The sequence below is a fragment of the Nerophis lumbriciformis genome, linkage group LG29 (genome assembly GCF_033978685.3).
Source record: "Nerophis lumbriciformis linkage group LG29, RoL_Nlum_v2.1, whole genome shotgun sequence".
NCBI lineage: Eukaryota > Metazoa > Chordata > Actinopteri > Syngnathiformes > Syngnathidae > Nerophis > Nerophis lumbriciformis.
Window position 1 is genome coordinate 25,954,401 of NC_084576.2, and position 17,879 is coordinate 25,972,279.

At 39.0% G+C, this 17,879-nt stretch overlaps 1 protein-coding gene across 1 annotated transcript in view; it reads left to right on the forward strand.

Moving 5' to 3' along the window:
- The first annotated feature begins 10,024 nt into the window (after positions 1-10,024).
- The window catches only part of taf3 (TAF3 RNA polymerase II, TATA box binding protein (TBP)-associated facto), a 29,387-nt gene continuing 21,532 nt past the window's right edge, over positions 10,025-17,879 (forward strand). The window contains exon 1 of the mRNA XM_061924625.2: positions 10,025-10,710. Coding sequence (XP_061780609.1) covers positions 10,545-10,710 — 166 coding nt within the window. The 5' untranslated portion in view covers positions 10,025-10,544. The remainder of the gene's footprint in view (positions 10,711-17,879) is intronic.

Below are 17,879 nucleotides of genomic sequence, written 5' to 3' on the forward strand. Positions count from 1 at the left end.
GTATTTGAGTCACATGTTCTTACACAATATATGGAGGAACGCTCACAGAACAAATCTTACAGTATTTAAGAAATGCATACCATACTTGCCAACCCTCCCAAATTTTTCGGGAGACTCCCGAATTTCAATCTCCCGGGACAACCATTCTCACGAATTTCTCCCGATTTCCAGCCGGACAAGGCACGCCCCCTCCAAGTCAAGTATTTCATATATATATATATATATATATAAATAAAAGAAATACTTGAATTTCAGTGTTCATTTATTTACACATATACACACACATAACACTCATTGTTGAGTTAAGGGTTGAATTGTCCATCCTTGTTCTATTCTCGGTCACTATTTTTCTAACCATGCTGAACACCCTTTCGCAGGTACCCAGAAAGGTTTCGAGTACCACCAAAAAAACTGAATCTCTGAAGACAGTATAAAAATCTGTGTTAAAGGTGTACAAATACTGTTTGTATAATAAGCATGTTATTGTTTACAAATGAGGGTTAAGAGTTCAGTACTAAAAAAAAAAAAGTGGCTTAAGTACAGTTTTTTAATTGAGCTGCTGCATTTTTTGGTTGGGTTGTTTATTTATTTTGAGTAATGTCTACATTTCGAAAAGGGGAGGAATGTAATAGAGTGATGTATGTTTGTCTGTTGCCATCTCCTGGTGAAGGTTGGCTATAGCGTACTGGGGTTACTTTTTGGTTGGCCAACGATTTACGTGGTGTTGCGCACCTGACCTCAAGTGTGTGAGTCTGTTCTGAAGTCTACAGTAAAGAGACGTACTTCATCACCTCGCCTGTTTATTGCCTCCAACCCAATATATTACAACAACATTGCTGTTTACGGCAGACGAACTGCTTTACGGTAGAATAAAACACGACTGCTGTTGTTGTGTGTTGGTACCGCGCTGGGAGGACGTTAATGAAACTGCCTAACAATAAACCCACATAAGAAACCAAGAACTCGCCCTCGATCATTCTACAGTTATAACGTGTTTGGGCAGGCACCCTGTTTATATTGTGGGAAAGCGGGCGTGAATACAGGCTGTTGACACGTCACTCAGGTCCGCATGAAGCTGGAGGGGGCGTGGCTTCCAGCTCCGCCTGAATTTCGGGAGATTTTCGGGAGAAAATTTGTCCCGGGAGGTTTTCGGGAGAGGCGCTGAATTTCGGGAGTCTCCCGGAAAATCCAGGAGGGTTGGCAAATATGGACTAAATTGCAATAATAAACATATCTTTAATGTACCCTAAGATTTTTTGTTCAAATAAAGCCAATAATGCCCTTTTTTGTGGTCCCCTTATTTAGAAAAGTATCAAAATACATTTTGGTACCGGTACCCGTATTAAAATATTGGTATCGGGACAACACTACATCCAATAGGCGGACCTTAAGTCAGTAAATGTTGTTTATAAAGCTTGTTTCACAGATACAAATCACAAAGTGCTGTACAAAACATGGGGGAATTGAACCTTTTTTTTTTTTAAGTGGCCACACAAAAAGGATTTTTTTTTAAGTCCTTTAACTAAAAGCTTTACTAAAAAGCGAAGTGTTGAAATGAGTTTTTGGCATCTTTTGGAGATCTGAAGATCGAAGACTGCGTCCTGAAGTCTAGGGGCACAACAAATCAGTGACATATTTGGGGGGCCCCAGCATGCATTTCCACGGAAAGTCAGGACTAAAATCTTAACTCCGTGCGGACTTTGACTGGAAGCCAGTGAAGACTAAATAGAATGGGGGTTATGTGGGTGCACCGGTCAAAGGTCTGTACAGTCTGAAGTCTCTTTAGAGCTGACTTGTAACGAGAAATCTAAACTTCTACAGCATAAATACTGTCAAGAGCCACTGAAGACTCTTTTTTATGCTCGCGATTTTATACTTCTGTCACTTTTTATTAGTAATAGGACTTTTATCAACATATTTGATTCATTTGTTGATTCTGCAATATGCATAGTCAGCGTTTTTTTGTGATATTTGATGGATTGAAACCTTGTTTTGACCATTGCTATTGTTTTATTCCCTGATCCTCTTCTGGGCAACACACCTCAAAAATGATGACTTTGATTTCTTACCAAACATTTCTTAATATATTTAAGAGCTTTGAGGGCTTTATGTAAAAAAACAGTGAAGTTGGCTCATTGTGTAAATGGTAAATAAAAACAGAATACAATGATTTGCAAATCCTTTTCAACTTATATTCAATTGAATAGACTGCAAAGACAGGATATTTAATGTTAGAACGGAGAAGTTCTTTCGGTATCCTTTATATATTCATCCAGTTAATCAGGGACACGATGATATGCTTGTTGGTTAAAATGTTTGAAGTTTCTCCAATAACAGCACATTTGGTGTGTCTCACAGCTGTAACACTTGAATTTTACAGAAAACACATGTTGTAGAGAATGTATTAGGTACATTTGTTCAAATTGAATAATCAAAAGTAGAAAAGAAAATAAATATTTTAGTGTGTTGTAGAATATTGGTTAGGAAATGACCAAATTTCAATGGTCAAATCAACGTCAGAACCCAACATTGATTAAACGTTGTCAAAAAGCATGTTGTTTCAGTGTTGTATTTGTGTTGTAAAATTTTGGTTGGGAAAGGACCAAAATTCAATGGTCAAATCCAGTGCCGGCCCAAGCCTCCATGAGGCCCTAAGCAAAATTTGATTTTGGGGCCCTCTATTTCTGCCAATAATATTGATTGTTGATCATTCACACACCTACTATAAACTCTTTGTGGCTCTGGCAGTGTTGTTTACATTATCCTATTGTCAGCCTGGCATGTCTTTACAAATGACATGTCATTTATAAAGATATGGGGGTGGCCCAGTTAAGAACATAAATAATACCAATGAATGAACGAATGCTGTCCAGAGTGCCACATATGGTTCCTAATCTTAAAATGTAGAAAACATTCAGCTACAAGAGTGGCCTGGGGTTGAACAGTCCAAGTGATAAAGCTTTGTATTTACAGTAAAAGTGTCATCTTGTCTCATCAGTCTTGTACATATTAGTCTTTAATTACTAGTTTATATTTTTAGTTAATTGTTCATATTTAATGTTTACTTTGTACAAAGAGAGCGCAGTCTACTGAAGTTAAATTCATCAATAGTTTTCCCCTTTGAAAGACGCAAGGCAAATTCCTTCCATTTCACCATGTTGCTACAATGATCTTCACTGTTTTCATGCTGTTTCAGCAGTGCACCTATGTTGACCCAATCCCGCTGTCCCTCGGCTGCCAGTTTTAAGGACTTTTTGGAAAATAATTTGCAGCAAAAGCAATAGACTGCATCTTTACTTCTTGAATAAGTCAGCCAGCTACGCTTGACTTTTTCCCCATTGACTAGCTGTTTGTAGGTATAATGATAATGAAAACTTCGGCCATTATGCCGTTTGGGGAATAAAAAGGTCTCCTTAATAGACAGTGGTCCTCTGATCACCTGCTCAGTCCTGTCTGAATCTGAGAGGAAAGAAGGCCACACAGCTGGGTCAACTGGCGGAGCTGATGATGGTCCATGGTGTGAAGGGGACGTTGTGGTGGAAGTTGCTGAGGAAGTGACCAAAGAAAGACAATGACTAAAAAAGAAGGACCTATAAGGTCATTAAATTGCACTGTTGGACATAATTAATAATCTCAGAATGTTCTGCAGTACAATGAGCAATTATAAAGGGTGTTTTGCAGTTAACTTACTAGATAAATCAGCTGTGGTTTCAGACATGGAGGGGACAGTGGGCACAGAGGGTGGAGGTGTGTGAGAGAGCACTGTAGAGGATGGAGATGGACCTAAGATGAAATACATACATATAGGCACACATATTAATGAGATACTTTGACTATATTAATTTCCCTTCAGGTGTAATGTTTATACTAAGAAATTAAATGTATACTGTATGGTGACAGTCTTTTCCTCACCTGATTCAGGTGAGGAAAAGTTGAGCCTGAGGATGTGGACTGGCTAACGTCACCTAGCTAAAGCTAATTACAGCTACAAATCTCTTTGATAAACATTTTATTACCAAGTCATGCAAACATACCTTTATCATGGCATTTTTTCTCCTCTTCCACTTTCTTCTTCTTCCTTTTTTCTGCACCTGAAGGATATGTCCTTTTTTGTGACATTGTTTTGCCTCTATCTGCGCTTTTGATGCCCAGTGCGCACTGGCATTGCACGGCAGGCGGCAAACGTCACAGGTGCAGCAGAGGCAGCTTTACATTTAAAGAGAGGCAGGAAGAATCACTAGGCCTAGATCAGCAGCAGCACTCTGTTGACCTAAAATTGTGTTTTTGTACAATAATATATCTTTGATCATTTAGAAATCATCAGTCAGACTAGTACATGCAAAAAAAATAAAATAAGAAGTTTTTGTTAATTGCTTTTGGGGGCCCCCTGGTGGCCGCGGGGCCCTAAGCAAGCGCTTAGTACGCTTATGCCTTGGGCCGGCTCTGGTCAAATCAACGTCAGAACCCAACATTGATTGGGACGGCGTGGCGCAGTGGAAGAGTGGCCGTGCGCGACCCGAGGGTCCCTGGTTCAATCCCCACCTAGTACCAATCTTGTCATGTCCGTTGTGTCCTGAGCAAGACACTTCACCCTTGCTCCTGATGGGTGCTGGTTAGCGCCTTGCATGGCAGCTCCCTCCATCAGTGTGTGAATGTGTGTGTGAATGGGTAAATGTGGAAGTAGTGTCAAAGCGCTTTGAGTACCTTGAAGGTAGAAAAGCGCTATACAAGTACAACCCATTTACCATTTATTTATTAAACGTTGTCAAAAAGCATGTTGTTTCAATGTTGTAAAATTTTGGTTGGGAAAGGACCAAAATTCACTGGTCAAATCAACGTCAGAACCCAACATTGAATAAACGCCGTCAAAAAGCATGTTGTTTCAATGTTGTATTTGTGTTGTAGAATATTGGTTAGGAAATGACCAAAATTCAATGGTCAAATCAACCTCAAAATTCCACATTGATTAAACGTCGTCAAAAATCATGTTATATTTGTGTTGTAAAATATTGGTTGGGAAATGACCAAAATTCAATGGTTAAATCAACGTCAGAACCCAACATAGAGTAAACGTCGTCAAAAAGCATGTTGTTTCAACGTTGTATTTGTGTTGTAGAATATTGGTTAGGAAATGACCAAAATTCAATGGTCAAATCAACCTCAAAATTCCACATTGATTAAACGTCGTCAAAAAGCATGTTGTTTCAATGTTGTATTTGTGTTGTAAAATATTGGTTGGGAAATGACCAAATTTAAATGGTCAAATCAACGTCAGAACCCTACATTGATTAAACGTTGTCAAAAAGCATGTTGTTTCAATGTTGTATTTGTGTTGTAAAATTTTGGTTGGGAAAGGACCAAAATTCACTGGTCAAATCAACGTCAGAACCCAACATTGAATAAACGTCGTCAAAATCATGTTGTTTCAATGTTGTATTTGTGTTGTAGAATATTGGTTAGGAAATTACCCAAATTCAATGGTCAAATCAACCTCAAAATTCCACATTGATTAAATGTCGTCAAAAATCATGTAATATTTGTGTTGTAAAATATTGGTTGGGAAATGACCAAAATTCAATGGTCAAATCAACGTCAGAACCCAACATTGATTAAACGTCATCAAAAAGCATGTTGTTTCAATGTTGTATTTGTGTTGCAAAATATTGGGTTGGTAAATGACCAAAATTCAATGGTCAAATCAACATCACAACTCAACATTGATTAAACGTCGTCAAAAAGCATGTTGTTTTAATGTTACATTTGTGTTGTAAAACTTTGGTTGGGAAAGGACCAAAACTCAATGGTCAAATCAACGTCAGAACCCAACATTGAATAAACGTCGTCAAAAAGCATGTTGTTTCAATGTTGTATTTGTGTTGTAGAATATTGGTTAGGATATGACCAAAATTCAATGGTCAAATCAACCTCAAAATTCCACATTGATTAAACGTCGTCAAAAATCATGTTATATTTGTGTTGTAAAATATTGGTTGGGAAATGACCAAAATTCAATGGTTAAATCAACGTCAGAACCCAACATAGAGTAAACGTCGTCAAAAAGCATGTTGTTTCAACGTTGTATTTGTGTTGTAGAATATTGGTTAGGAAATGACCAAAATTCAATGGTCAAATCAACCTCAAAATTCCACATTGATTAAACGTCGTCAAAAAGCATGTTGTTTCAATGTTGTATTTGTGTTGTAAAATTTTGGTTGGGAAAGGACCAAAATTCACTGGTCAAATCAACGTCAGAACCCAACATTGAATAAACGTCGTCAAAATCATGTTGTTTCAATGTTGTATTTGTGTTGTAGAATATTGGTTAGGAAATTACCCAAATTCAATGGTCAAATCAACCTCAAAATTCCACATTGATTAAATGTCGTCAAAAATCATGTAATATTTGTGTTGTAAAATATTGGTTGGGAAATGACCAAAATTCAATGGTCAAATCAACGTCAGAACCCAACATTGATTAAACGTCATCAAAAAGCATGTTGTTTCAATGTTGTATTTGTGTTGCAAAATATTGGTAAGGAAATGACCAAAATTCAATGGTCAAATCAACATCACAACTCAACATTGATTAAACGTCGTCAAAAAGCATGTTGTTTTAATGTTACATTTGTGTTGTAAAACTTTGGTTGGGAAAGGACCAAAACTCAATGGTCAAATCAACCTCAGAACCCAACATTGAATAAACGTTGTCAAAAAGCATGTTGTTTCAACGTTGTATTTGTGTTGTAGAATATTGGTTAGGAAATGACCAAATTTCAATGGTCAAATCAATGTCAGAACCCAACATTGATTAAACGTCGTCAAAATATATGTTTTTTCAACGGTATGTTTGAGTAGCACAATGTTTCAATGTTGTATTTGTGTTGTAGAATATTGGTTAGGAAATGACCAAAATTCAACAGTCAAATCTACGTCAGAACCCAACATCAATTAAACGTAGTCAAAAAGCATGTTATATTTGTGTTGTAGAATATTGGTTAGGAAATTACCTAATTTTAATGGTCAAATCAACGTCAGAACCCAACATTGATTTAACATTGTCAGAAAGCATGTTGTTTCAATGTTGTATTTGTGTTGTAAAATATTGGTCAGGAAATGACCCAAATTCAAAGGTCAAATCAATGTCAGAACCTGACATTGATTAATCGTTGTCAAAAAGCATGTTGTTTCAACGTTGTATTTTTGTTGTAGAATATTGGTTAGGAAATGACCCAATTTCAATGGTCAAATCAACGTCAGAACCCAACATTGATTAAACGTCGTCAAAATACATGTTGTTTCAACGGTATGTTTGAGTAGCACAATGTTTCAATGTTGTATTTGTGTTGTAGAATATTGGTTAGGAAATGACCAAATTTCAATGGTCAAATCAACGTCAGAACCCAACATCAATTAAACGTAGTCAAAAAGCATATTATATTTGTGTTGTAGAATATTGGTTAGGAAATGACCACATTTCAATGGTCAAATCAACATCACAACCTGGCCTTGATTAAAGGTCGTCAAAAAGCATGTTGTATTTGTATTGTAAAATATTGGGTTGGTAAATGACCAAAATTCAATGGTCAAATCAACCTCAGAACCCAACATTGATTAAATGTTGTCAAAAAGCATGTTGTTTCAATGTTATATTTGTGTTGTAAAATATTGGTTAGGAAATTACCAAAATTCAATGTTCAAATCAATGTCAGAACTCAACATTGATTAAACGTCGTCAAAAAGCACGTTGTTTCAATGTTGTATTTGTGTTGTAGAATATTGGTTGGGAAATGACCAAAATTCAATGGTCAAATCAACCTCAAAATTCCACATTGATTAAACGTCGTCAAAATGCATGTTGTTTCAATGTTGTATTTGTGTTGTAAAATATTGGTTGGGAAATGACCCAAATTCAATGGTCAATTCAACGTCCGAACCCAACATTGATTAAACGCCGTCCAAAGGCATGTTGTTTCAATGTTGTATTTGTGTTTTATAATATTGGTTAGGAAAGGACCAACATTCAATGGTCAAATCAACGTCAGAACTCAACATTGATTAAAAGTAATCAAAAAGGTTGTTGTTTCAACGTTATATTTATGTTGTAAAATATCGGTTAGGAAATTACCAAAATTCAATGGTCAATTCAACGTCCGAACCCAACATTGATTAAACACCGTCCAAAGGCATGTTGTTTCAATGTTGTATTTGTGTTTTATAATATTGGTTGGGAAATGACCGGAATTCAATGGTCAAATCAACGTCAGAACTCAACATTGATTAAATGTCGTCAAAAAGCATGTTGTTTCAATGTTGTATTTGTGTTGTAGAATATTGGTTAGGAAATTACCAAAATGGATACTTGCCAACCCTTCCGGATTTTCCGGGAGACTCCCGAAATTCAGCGCCTCTCCCGAAAACCCCCCAGGACAAATTTTCTCCCGAAAATCTCCCGAAATTCCGGCGGGGCTGGAGGCCACGCCCCTTCCAGCTCCATGCGGACCTGAGTGAGGACAGCTTGTATTCACGTCCGCTTTCCCACAATATAAACAGCGTGCCTGCCCAATCCCGTTATAACTGTAGAATGATGGAGGGCGAGTTCTTGGTTTCTTATGTGGGTTTATTGTTAGGCAGTTTCATTAACGTCCTCCCAGCGCGGCAACAACACACAACAACAGCAGTCACGTTTTTGTCTACCATAAAGCAGTTTGTCTGCCGTAAACAGTAATGTTGTGACACTCTTAAACAGGACAATACTGCCATCTACTGTACATGCATATTTGACAATAACATCTAGTTATTTTAGAGAGTGCAGTGCACAACTGCGCACACAACAAGGAGACGAAGCAGAATGCATCATCAGAGAGGGTGTTCAGCATGGTTAGAAAAATAGTGACAGAGAATAGAACAAGGATGGACAGTTCAACCCTTAACTCAACAATGAGTAGATGAGTGTTATGTGTGTGTAATAAAATATAAATATATATATATATATATATATATATATATATATATATATATATAGCTAGAATTCACTGAAAGTCAAGTATTTATTTTATTTATATATATATATACATATATATATATATATATATATATATATATATATATATATATATATATATATATATATATATACACATATATATATATATATACATATATATATATATATATATATATATGAAATACTTGACTTACTTACTCAAATATTTCATATATATATATATATATATATGAAATACTTGACTAGGTGAATTCTAGCTGTAAATATATTCTTCCCCTATTAGCCACGCCCCCAACCACGCCCCCCCCCCCCCCACCCCACCCCCACCTCCCGAAATCGGAGGTCTCAAGGTTGGCAAGTATGCCAAAATGCAATGGTCAAATCAACGTCCGAACCCAACATTGATTAAACGTTGTCAAAAAGCATGTTGTTTCAATGTTGTGTTTCTGTTTAGTCATAATACAATCATTATAATACTATAAATTACATTGTAAAAAAAAGAATGTATAATTTATTATTTTAATTTGGCAGCGACAACGCTTGAGACCGGAAGCTCCAAGATGTCCCCTCCCGCCTTCATTGGAGGTGGCTTTACAATACCTAAAGAGTATCTCAACCGTTCACACACAATTGTTCTAATTGAGCATGTTTGTTGTAGTTTGTGTGTGCAAATTAAAATATATACAAATGTTCAGCGGTACTTCCGGTTTCACTTAACTCGATGACGTCAGCCTATCACGTCACTTGGCGGGGGAGAAGCGAAAAATGGACGCAAACTGATTTGTGTTGCAATACAGATAAAGTTGGCGGTTTCTTCTCATCTCAGGGCAACAGATGTGAATATTTTTGTTATCACTTGGCGCGTCGTCTTTGTCGTTGCCGTCGCCATTAATACGAAAACAGGTTCGTAGACTGGGGGGTGTTTGGTGGCCGTTTGTATAGCACGTGATTTGTATGCTGCGTTCAGGTTGCCTCGGGAATGAACTCGTCACAACCAGTTGAAAACCAAGATGGATGCCTTCGTTACATTGAAGTCTCGGGAAATTATTTTTTTTGTTTATTGTTATCATTATTTTGTTTAGAGAGCAACACATATGTCGGACATGTACAAAAACACGAGGACGACCACGATAAGATAGTATTCGTTTATAGAGACAATTCTACACTTTTATTGTGTAGTTTTAATGGAATATTTCTTCCGTGCATTTAAGGAACGTTTCACTATGAAATGTCTGTCTTCCCAGTTGTCCTGGAACGCGGCATGACACCGACCGACTCAAAACCAGCAGGCGCTGCGCAGGGGTCGACGCGGGCCTGTGCGCATGCGCAGTCCGCATTTCGGGGATGGGTCTATCGAATGAAATCAAGATGGCGACTCTGGCAAAAGCGCCAAGGCACATACTGAAGTAGCCGAGCAAAGTTGACCGCTCCAGCGGGGTTTCTTCGCGCCCCACCGGGGGTCTGGCGAAACATGAAGACCTCGGGCGTCATTTGGAGGCGGGATTGACCGGGATTTAAGTCCCGCGAACAAGTCAGCGAGATGTGCGAGAGCTATGCCCGCTCGCTGCTGCGTGTTTCGGTGGCGCAGATCTGCCAGGCTCTCGGCTGGGATGCGGTTCAACTCACTGCGTGCGATCTGCTGTCCGATGTGCTGCATCGGTACATTCAGCAGATGGGCAGAGTGTGTCATCGATACTCTGAGCTCTGTAAGTGCATCTCAAATATTCCCCGATTACATGTTTTTTTGCTCGTTTACTTGAGTAGACGATCACGTTGTTGTTCGCGGACTAGTGCCGCCTAGTGGAAGTTGACCAAAAAAAGTACAGTATGACAAGTGTTTTTCAACATTTTCTGAGCCTAAACACATTTTTTTCCATATAAAAAATCTTGAGGCAGAAAACATTAAAAAATAAAATTCAGCAGCCAATATTGACAGTAAAAAGTCGTTCTCGCAAATTTTGTTGGATATGAATTCAAACCATAACCAAGCATGCGTCACTATAGCTCTTGTCTCAAAGTAGGTGTACTGTCACGACCTGTCACATCACGCCCTGACTTATTTGGAGTTTTTTTTTGGTGTTTTCCTGTGTGTAGTGTTTTAGTTTGTTGTTGATTGTCATGTCATGTATGGATGCGCTTTGTGGACGCTGTCTGCTGCTCCACACACTGTAAGTCTTTGCTGTCGTCCAGCATTCTGTTTTTGTTTACTTTGCGGACAATTCAGTTTTAGCTTCGTTTTGCATAGCTTCAATGCCTTTTCTTAGCGGCACTCGCCTTTTGTTTATTTTTGGTGTAAGCGTTAGATACATTTTTTACCTGCATATTGTGATCACGACAAACCGTGTTCCCGACATCTATAAAGCAATTGGCTACCTGCTGCCACCTACTCATATGGGAGAGTATTACACGGTTACTCTGCCGGTCTCTTTACTTGAGTAGACGATCACGTTGTTGTTCGCGGACTAGTGCCGCCTAGCGGAAGTTGACCAAAAAAAGTACAGTATGACAAGTGTTTTTCAACATTTTCTGAGCCACGGCACATTTTTTTTCCATCTTGAAGCACACCACTAGCAGAAAACATTAAAAAAATGAAACTCAGTAGCCGATATTGACAGTAAAAAGTCGCAATTGTTGGATATGACTTCAAACAATAACCAAGCATGCGTCACTATAGCTCTTGTCTCAAAGTAGGTGTACTGTCACGACCTGTCACATCACGCCGTGACTTATTTGGAGTTTTTTGGTGTTTTCCTGTGTGTAGTGTTTTAGTTTGTTGTTGATTGTCATGTCATGTACTGATGTGCTTTGTGGACGCTGTCTGCTGCTCCACACGCTGTAAGTCTTTGCTGTCGTCCAGCATTCTGTTTTTGTTTACTTTGCGGACAATTCAGTTTTAGCTTTGTTTTGCATAGCTTCAATGCCTTTTCTTAGCGGCACTTGCCTTTTGTTTATTTTTGGTTTAAGCGTTAGATACATTTTTTACCTGCATATTGTAATCACGACAAACCGTGTTCCCGACATCTATAAAGCAATTGGCTACCTGCTGCCACCTACTGTTATGGGAGAGTATTACACGGTTACTCTGCCAGTCTCTTTACTTGAGTAGACGATCACGTTGTTGTTCGCGGAGTAGTGCCGCCTAGCGGAAGTTGACGAAAAAAAGTACAGTATGACAGTGTTTTTCAACCTTTTCTGAGCCAAGGCACATTTTTTTCCATAGAAAAAATCTCTAGGCAGAAAACATTAAAAAATAAAATTCAGCAGCCAATATTGACAGTAAAAAGTTGTTCTCGCAATTGTTGGATATGACTTCAAACCATAACCAAACATGCATCACTATAGCTCTTGTCTCAAAGTAGGTGTACTGTCACGACCTGTCACATCACGCCGTAACTTATTTGGAGTTTTTTGGTGGTTTTCCTGTGTGTAGTGTTATAGTTTGTTGTTGATTGTCATGTCATGTACTGATGTGCTTTGTGGATGCTGTCTGCTGCTCCACACGCTGTAAGTCTTTGCTGTTGTCCAGCATTCTGTTTTTGTTTACTTTGCGGACAATTCAGTTTTAGCTTCGTTTTGCATCGCTTCAATGCCTTTTCTTAGCGGCACTCGCCTTTTGTTTATTTTTGGTGTAAGCGTTAGATACATTTTTTACCTGCACTCTGCCTCCCGCTGTCGTCTGCATATTGTGATCACGACAAACCATGTTCCCGACATCCACAAAGCAGTTATCTACCTGCTGCCACCTACTGATATGGAACAGTATTACACGGTTACTCTGCCGATCTCTTTACTTGAGTAGACGATCACGTTGTTCGCGGACTAGTGGCTGCTAGGCGCCTAGCGGAAGTTGACGTGTAAAAAAAAAAAAGGACAGTGTAACAGTGTTTTTCAACTTTTTCTGAGCCAAAACACATTTTTTTCCATATAAAAAATCTTGAGTCAGAAAACATTAAAAAATAAAATTCAGCAGCCAATATTGACAGTAAAAAGTCGTTCTCGCAAATTTTGTTGGATATGAATTCAAACCATAACCAAGCATGCGTCACTATAGCTCTTGTCTCAAAGTAGGTGTACTGTCACCACCTGTCACATCACGCCGTGACTTATTTGGAGTTTTTTGGTGTTTTCCTGTGTGTAGTGTTTTAGTTTGTTGTTGATTGTCATGTCATGTACTGATGTGCTTTGTGGACGCTGTCTGCTGCTCCACACCCTGTAAGTCTTTGCTGTCGTCCAGCATTCTGTTTTTGTTTACTTTGCGGACAATTCAGTTTTAGCTTCGTTTTGCATAGCTTCAATGCCTTTTCTTAGCGGCACTTGCCTTTTGTTTATTTTTGGTTTAAGCGTTAGATAAATTTTTTACCTGCATATTGTGATCACGACAAACCGTGTTCCCGACATCTATAAAGCAATTGGCTACCTGCTGCCACCTACTCATATGGGAGAGTATTACACGGTTACTCTGCCGGTCTCTTTACTTGAGTAGACGATCACGTTGTTGTTCGCGGACTAGTGCCGCCTAGCGGAAGTTGACGAAAAAAAGTACAGTATGACAGTGTTTTACAACCTTTTCTGAGCCAAGGCACATTTTTTTCCATAGAAAAAATCTCTAGGCAGAAAACATTAAAAAATAAAATTCAGCAGCCAATATTGACAGTAAAAAGTCGTTCTCGCAAATTTCGTTGGATATGAATTCAAACCATAACCAAGCATGCATCACTATAGCTCTTGTCTCAAAGTAGGTGTACTGTCACCACCTGTCACATCACGCCTTTACTTATTTTGAGTTTTTTGGTGTTTTCCTGTGTGTAGTGTTTTAGTTTGTTGTTGATTGTCATGTCATGTACGGATGCGCTTTGTGGACGCCGTCTGCTGCAAGTCTTTGCTGTCGTCCAGCATTCTGTTTTTGTTTACTTTGCGGACAATTCAGTTTTAGCTTCGTTTTACATAGCTTCAATGCCTTTTCTTAGCGGCACTCGCCTTTTGTTTATTTTTGGTGTAAGCGTTAGATGCATTTTTTACCTGCATTCTGCCTCCCGCTGTCATCTGCATATTGTGATCACGACAAACCATGTTCCCGACATCCACAAAGCAGTTATCTACCTGCTGCCACCTACTGATATGGAAGAGTATTACACGGTTGCTCTGCCGATCTCTTTACTTGAGTAGACGATCACGTTGTTGTTCGCGGACTAGTGGCGCCTAGCGGAAGTTGACCAAAAAAAGTACAGTATGACAAGTGTTTTTCAACCTTTTCTGAGCCAAAACACATTTTTTTCCATATAAAAAATCTTGAGGCAGAAAACATTAAAAAATAAAATATTTTATTGACAGTAAAAAGTCGTTCTCGCAAATTTTGTTGGATATGAATTCAAACCATAACCAAGCATGCGTCACTATAGATCTTGTCTCAAAGTAGGTGTACTGTCACCACCTGTCACATCACGCCGTGACTTATTTGGAGGTTTTTTTGGTGTTTTCCTGTGTGTAGTGTTTTAGTTTGTTGTTGATTGTCATGTCATGTACGGATGCGCTTTGTGGACGCCGTCCGCTGCTCCGCACGCTGTAAGTCTTTGCTGTCGTCCAGGATTCTGTTTTTGTTTACTTTGCGGACAGTTCAGTTTTAGCTTCGTTTTGCAAAGCCATCCGTCAGCTTCACTGCCTTTTCTTAGTGGCACTCGCCTTTTGTTTATTTTTGGTTCAAGCATTAGATACATTTTTACCGCTGTCGTCTGCATATTGTGATCACGACAAAGCAATTAGCTACCTGCTGCCACCTACTGATGTGGAAGAGTATTTCACGGTTACTCTGCCGATCTCTAGACCAGTGTTTATCAACCTTTTCTGAGCCAAGGCACATTTTTTTCCATAGAAAAAACCACCAGCGGAAAACATTAAAAATCAAAACTCAGCAGCCAATATTGACAGTAAAAAGTTGTTCTCACAATTGTTGGATATGACTTCAAACCATAACCAAGCATGCATCACTATAGCTCTTGTCTCAAAGTAGGTGTACTGTCACGACCTGTCATATCACGCCCTGATTTATTTGGAGTTTTTTTGGTTTTTTCCTGTGTGTAGTGTTTTAGTTTGTTGTTGATTGTCATGTCATGTACGGATGCGCTTTGTGGACGCCGTTCGCTGCTCCACACGCTGTAAGTCTTTGCTGTCGTCCAGTATTCTGTTTTAGCTTCGTTTTGCATAGCCATCCCTAAGCTTCAATGCCTTTTCTTAGCGGCACTCGCCTTTTGTTTATTTTTGGTGTAAGCGTTAGATACATTTTTTACCTGCACTCTGCCTCCCGCTGTCGTCTGCATATTGTGATCACGACAAACCATGTTCCCGACATCCACAAAGCAGTTATCTACCTGCTGCCACCTACCGATATGGAAGAGTATTACACGGTTACTCTGCCGATGTCTTTACTTGAGTAGACGATCACGTTGTTGTTCGCGGACTAGTGGCGCCTAGCGGAAGTTGACGTGTAAAAAAAAAAAAAGGACAGTGTAACAGTGTTTTTCAACCTTTTCTGAGCCAAAACACATTTTTTTCCATATAAAAAATCTCGAGGCAGAAAACATTAAAAAATAAAATTCAGCAGCCAATATTGACAGTAAAAAGTCGTTCTCGCAAATTTTGTTGGATATGAATTCAAACCATAACAAAGCATGTGTCACTATAGCTTTTGTCTCAAAGTAGGTGTACTGTCACCACCTGTCACATCAGGCCCTGACTTATTTGGAGTTTTTTGGTGTTTTCCTGTGTGTAGTGTTTTTGTTTGTTGTTGATTTTCATGTCATGTACGGATGCGCTTTGTGGACGCCGTCTGCTGCTCCGCACGCTGTAAGTCTTTGCTGTTGTCCAGCATTCTGTTTTTGTTTACTTTGTGGACAATTCTGTTTTAGCTTAGTTTTGCATAGTCATCACTAAGCTTCAATGCCTTTTCTTAGCGGCACTCGCCTTTTGTTTATTTTTGGTGTAAGCGTTAGATACATTTTTTACCTTCACTCTGCCTCCCGCTGTCGTCTGCATATTGTGATCACGACAAACCATGTTCCCGACATCTACAAAGCAATTAGCTACCTGCTGCCACCTACTGATGTGGAAGAGTATTGCACTGTTACTCTGCCGATCTCTTTACTTGAGTAGACGATCACGTTGTTGTTCGCGGACTAGTGGCGACTAGCAGAAGTTGACGTGTAAAAAAAAAAAAAGAAAAAAAAAAGGACAGTGTAACAGTGTTTTTCAACCTTTTCTGAGCCAAAACACATTTTTTTCCATATAAAAAATCTCGAGGCAGAAAACATTAAAAAATAAAATTCAGCAGCCAATATTGACAGTAAAAAGTCGTTCTCGCAAATTTTGTTGGATATGAATTCAAACCATAACCAAGCATGCGTCACTATAGCTCTTGTCTCAAAGTAAGTGTACTGTCACCACCTGTCACATCACGCCCTGACTTATTTGGTGTTTTTTGGTGTTTTCCTGTGTGTAGTGTTTTAGTTTGTTGTTGATTGTCATGTCATGTACGGATGCGCTTTGTGGACGCCGTCCGCTACTCCGCACGCTGTAAGTCTTTGCTGTCGTCCAGCATTCTCTTTTTGTGTACTTTGCGGACAATTCAGTTTTAGCTTCGTTTTGCAAAGCCATCCCTAAGCTTCAGTGCCTTTTCTTAGCGGAACTCGCCTTTTGTTTATTTCTGGTTTAAGTATTAGATAACTTTTTTACCTGCACGCTGTCGTCTGCATATTGTGACCACGACAAAGCAATTAGCTACCTGCTGCCACCTACTGATGTGGAAGAGTATTTCATAATTACTCTGCCGATCTTTAGACCAGTGTTTTTCAACCTTTTCTGAGCCAAGGCACATTTTTTTCCATAGAAAAAATCTCAAGGTACACCACCAGCGGAAAACATTAAAAATCAAAACTCAGCAGCCAATATTGACAGTAAAAAGTTGTTCTCGCAATTGTTGGATATGACTTCAAACCATAACCAAGCATGCATCACTATAGCTCTTGTCTCAAGGTAGGTGTACTGTCACAACCTGTCACATCACGCCCTGATTTATTTGGAGTTTTTTTGGTGTTTTCCTCTGTGTGGTGTTTTAGTTTGTTGTTGATTGTCACGGATGCGCTTTGTGGACGCCGTCCGCTGCTCCACACGCTGTAAGTCTTTGCTGTCGTCCAGTATTCTGTTTTAGCTTCGTTTTGCATAGCCATCCCTAAGCTTCAATGCCTTTTTCGTAGCGGCACTCGCATTTTGTTTATTTTTGGTTTAAGCGTTAAATAACTTTTTTACCTGCACGCTGCCTCCCGCTGTCGTCTGCATATTGTGATCACGACAAACCATGTTCCCGACATCCACAAAGCAGTTATCTACCTGCTGCCACCTACTGATATGGAAGAGTTATACACGGTTACTCTGCCGATCTCTTTACTTGAGTAGACGATCACGTTGTTGTTCGCGGACTAGTGGCGCCTAGCGGAAGTTGACGTGTAAAAAAAACAACCTTTCAACCTTTTCTGAGCCTAAACACATTTTTTTCCATATAAAAAATCTTAAAGCAGAAAACATTAAAAAATAAAATTCAGCAGCCAATATTGACAGTAAAAAGTCGTTCTCGCAAATTTTGTTGGATATGAATTCAAACCATAACCAAGCATGCATCACTATAGCTCTTGTCTCAAAGTAGGTGTACTGTCACGACCTGTCACATCACGCCGTGACTTATTTTGAGTTTTTTGGTGTTTTCCTGTGTGTAGTGTTTTAGTTTTTTTGTTGATTGTCATGTCATGTACTGATGTGCTTTGTGGACGCTGTCTGCTGCTCCACACGCTGTCAGTCTTTGCTGTCGTCCAGCATTCTGTTTTTGTTT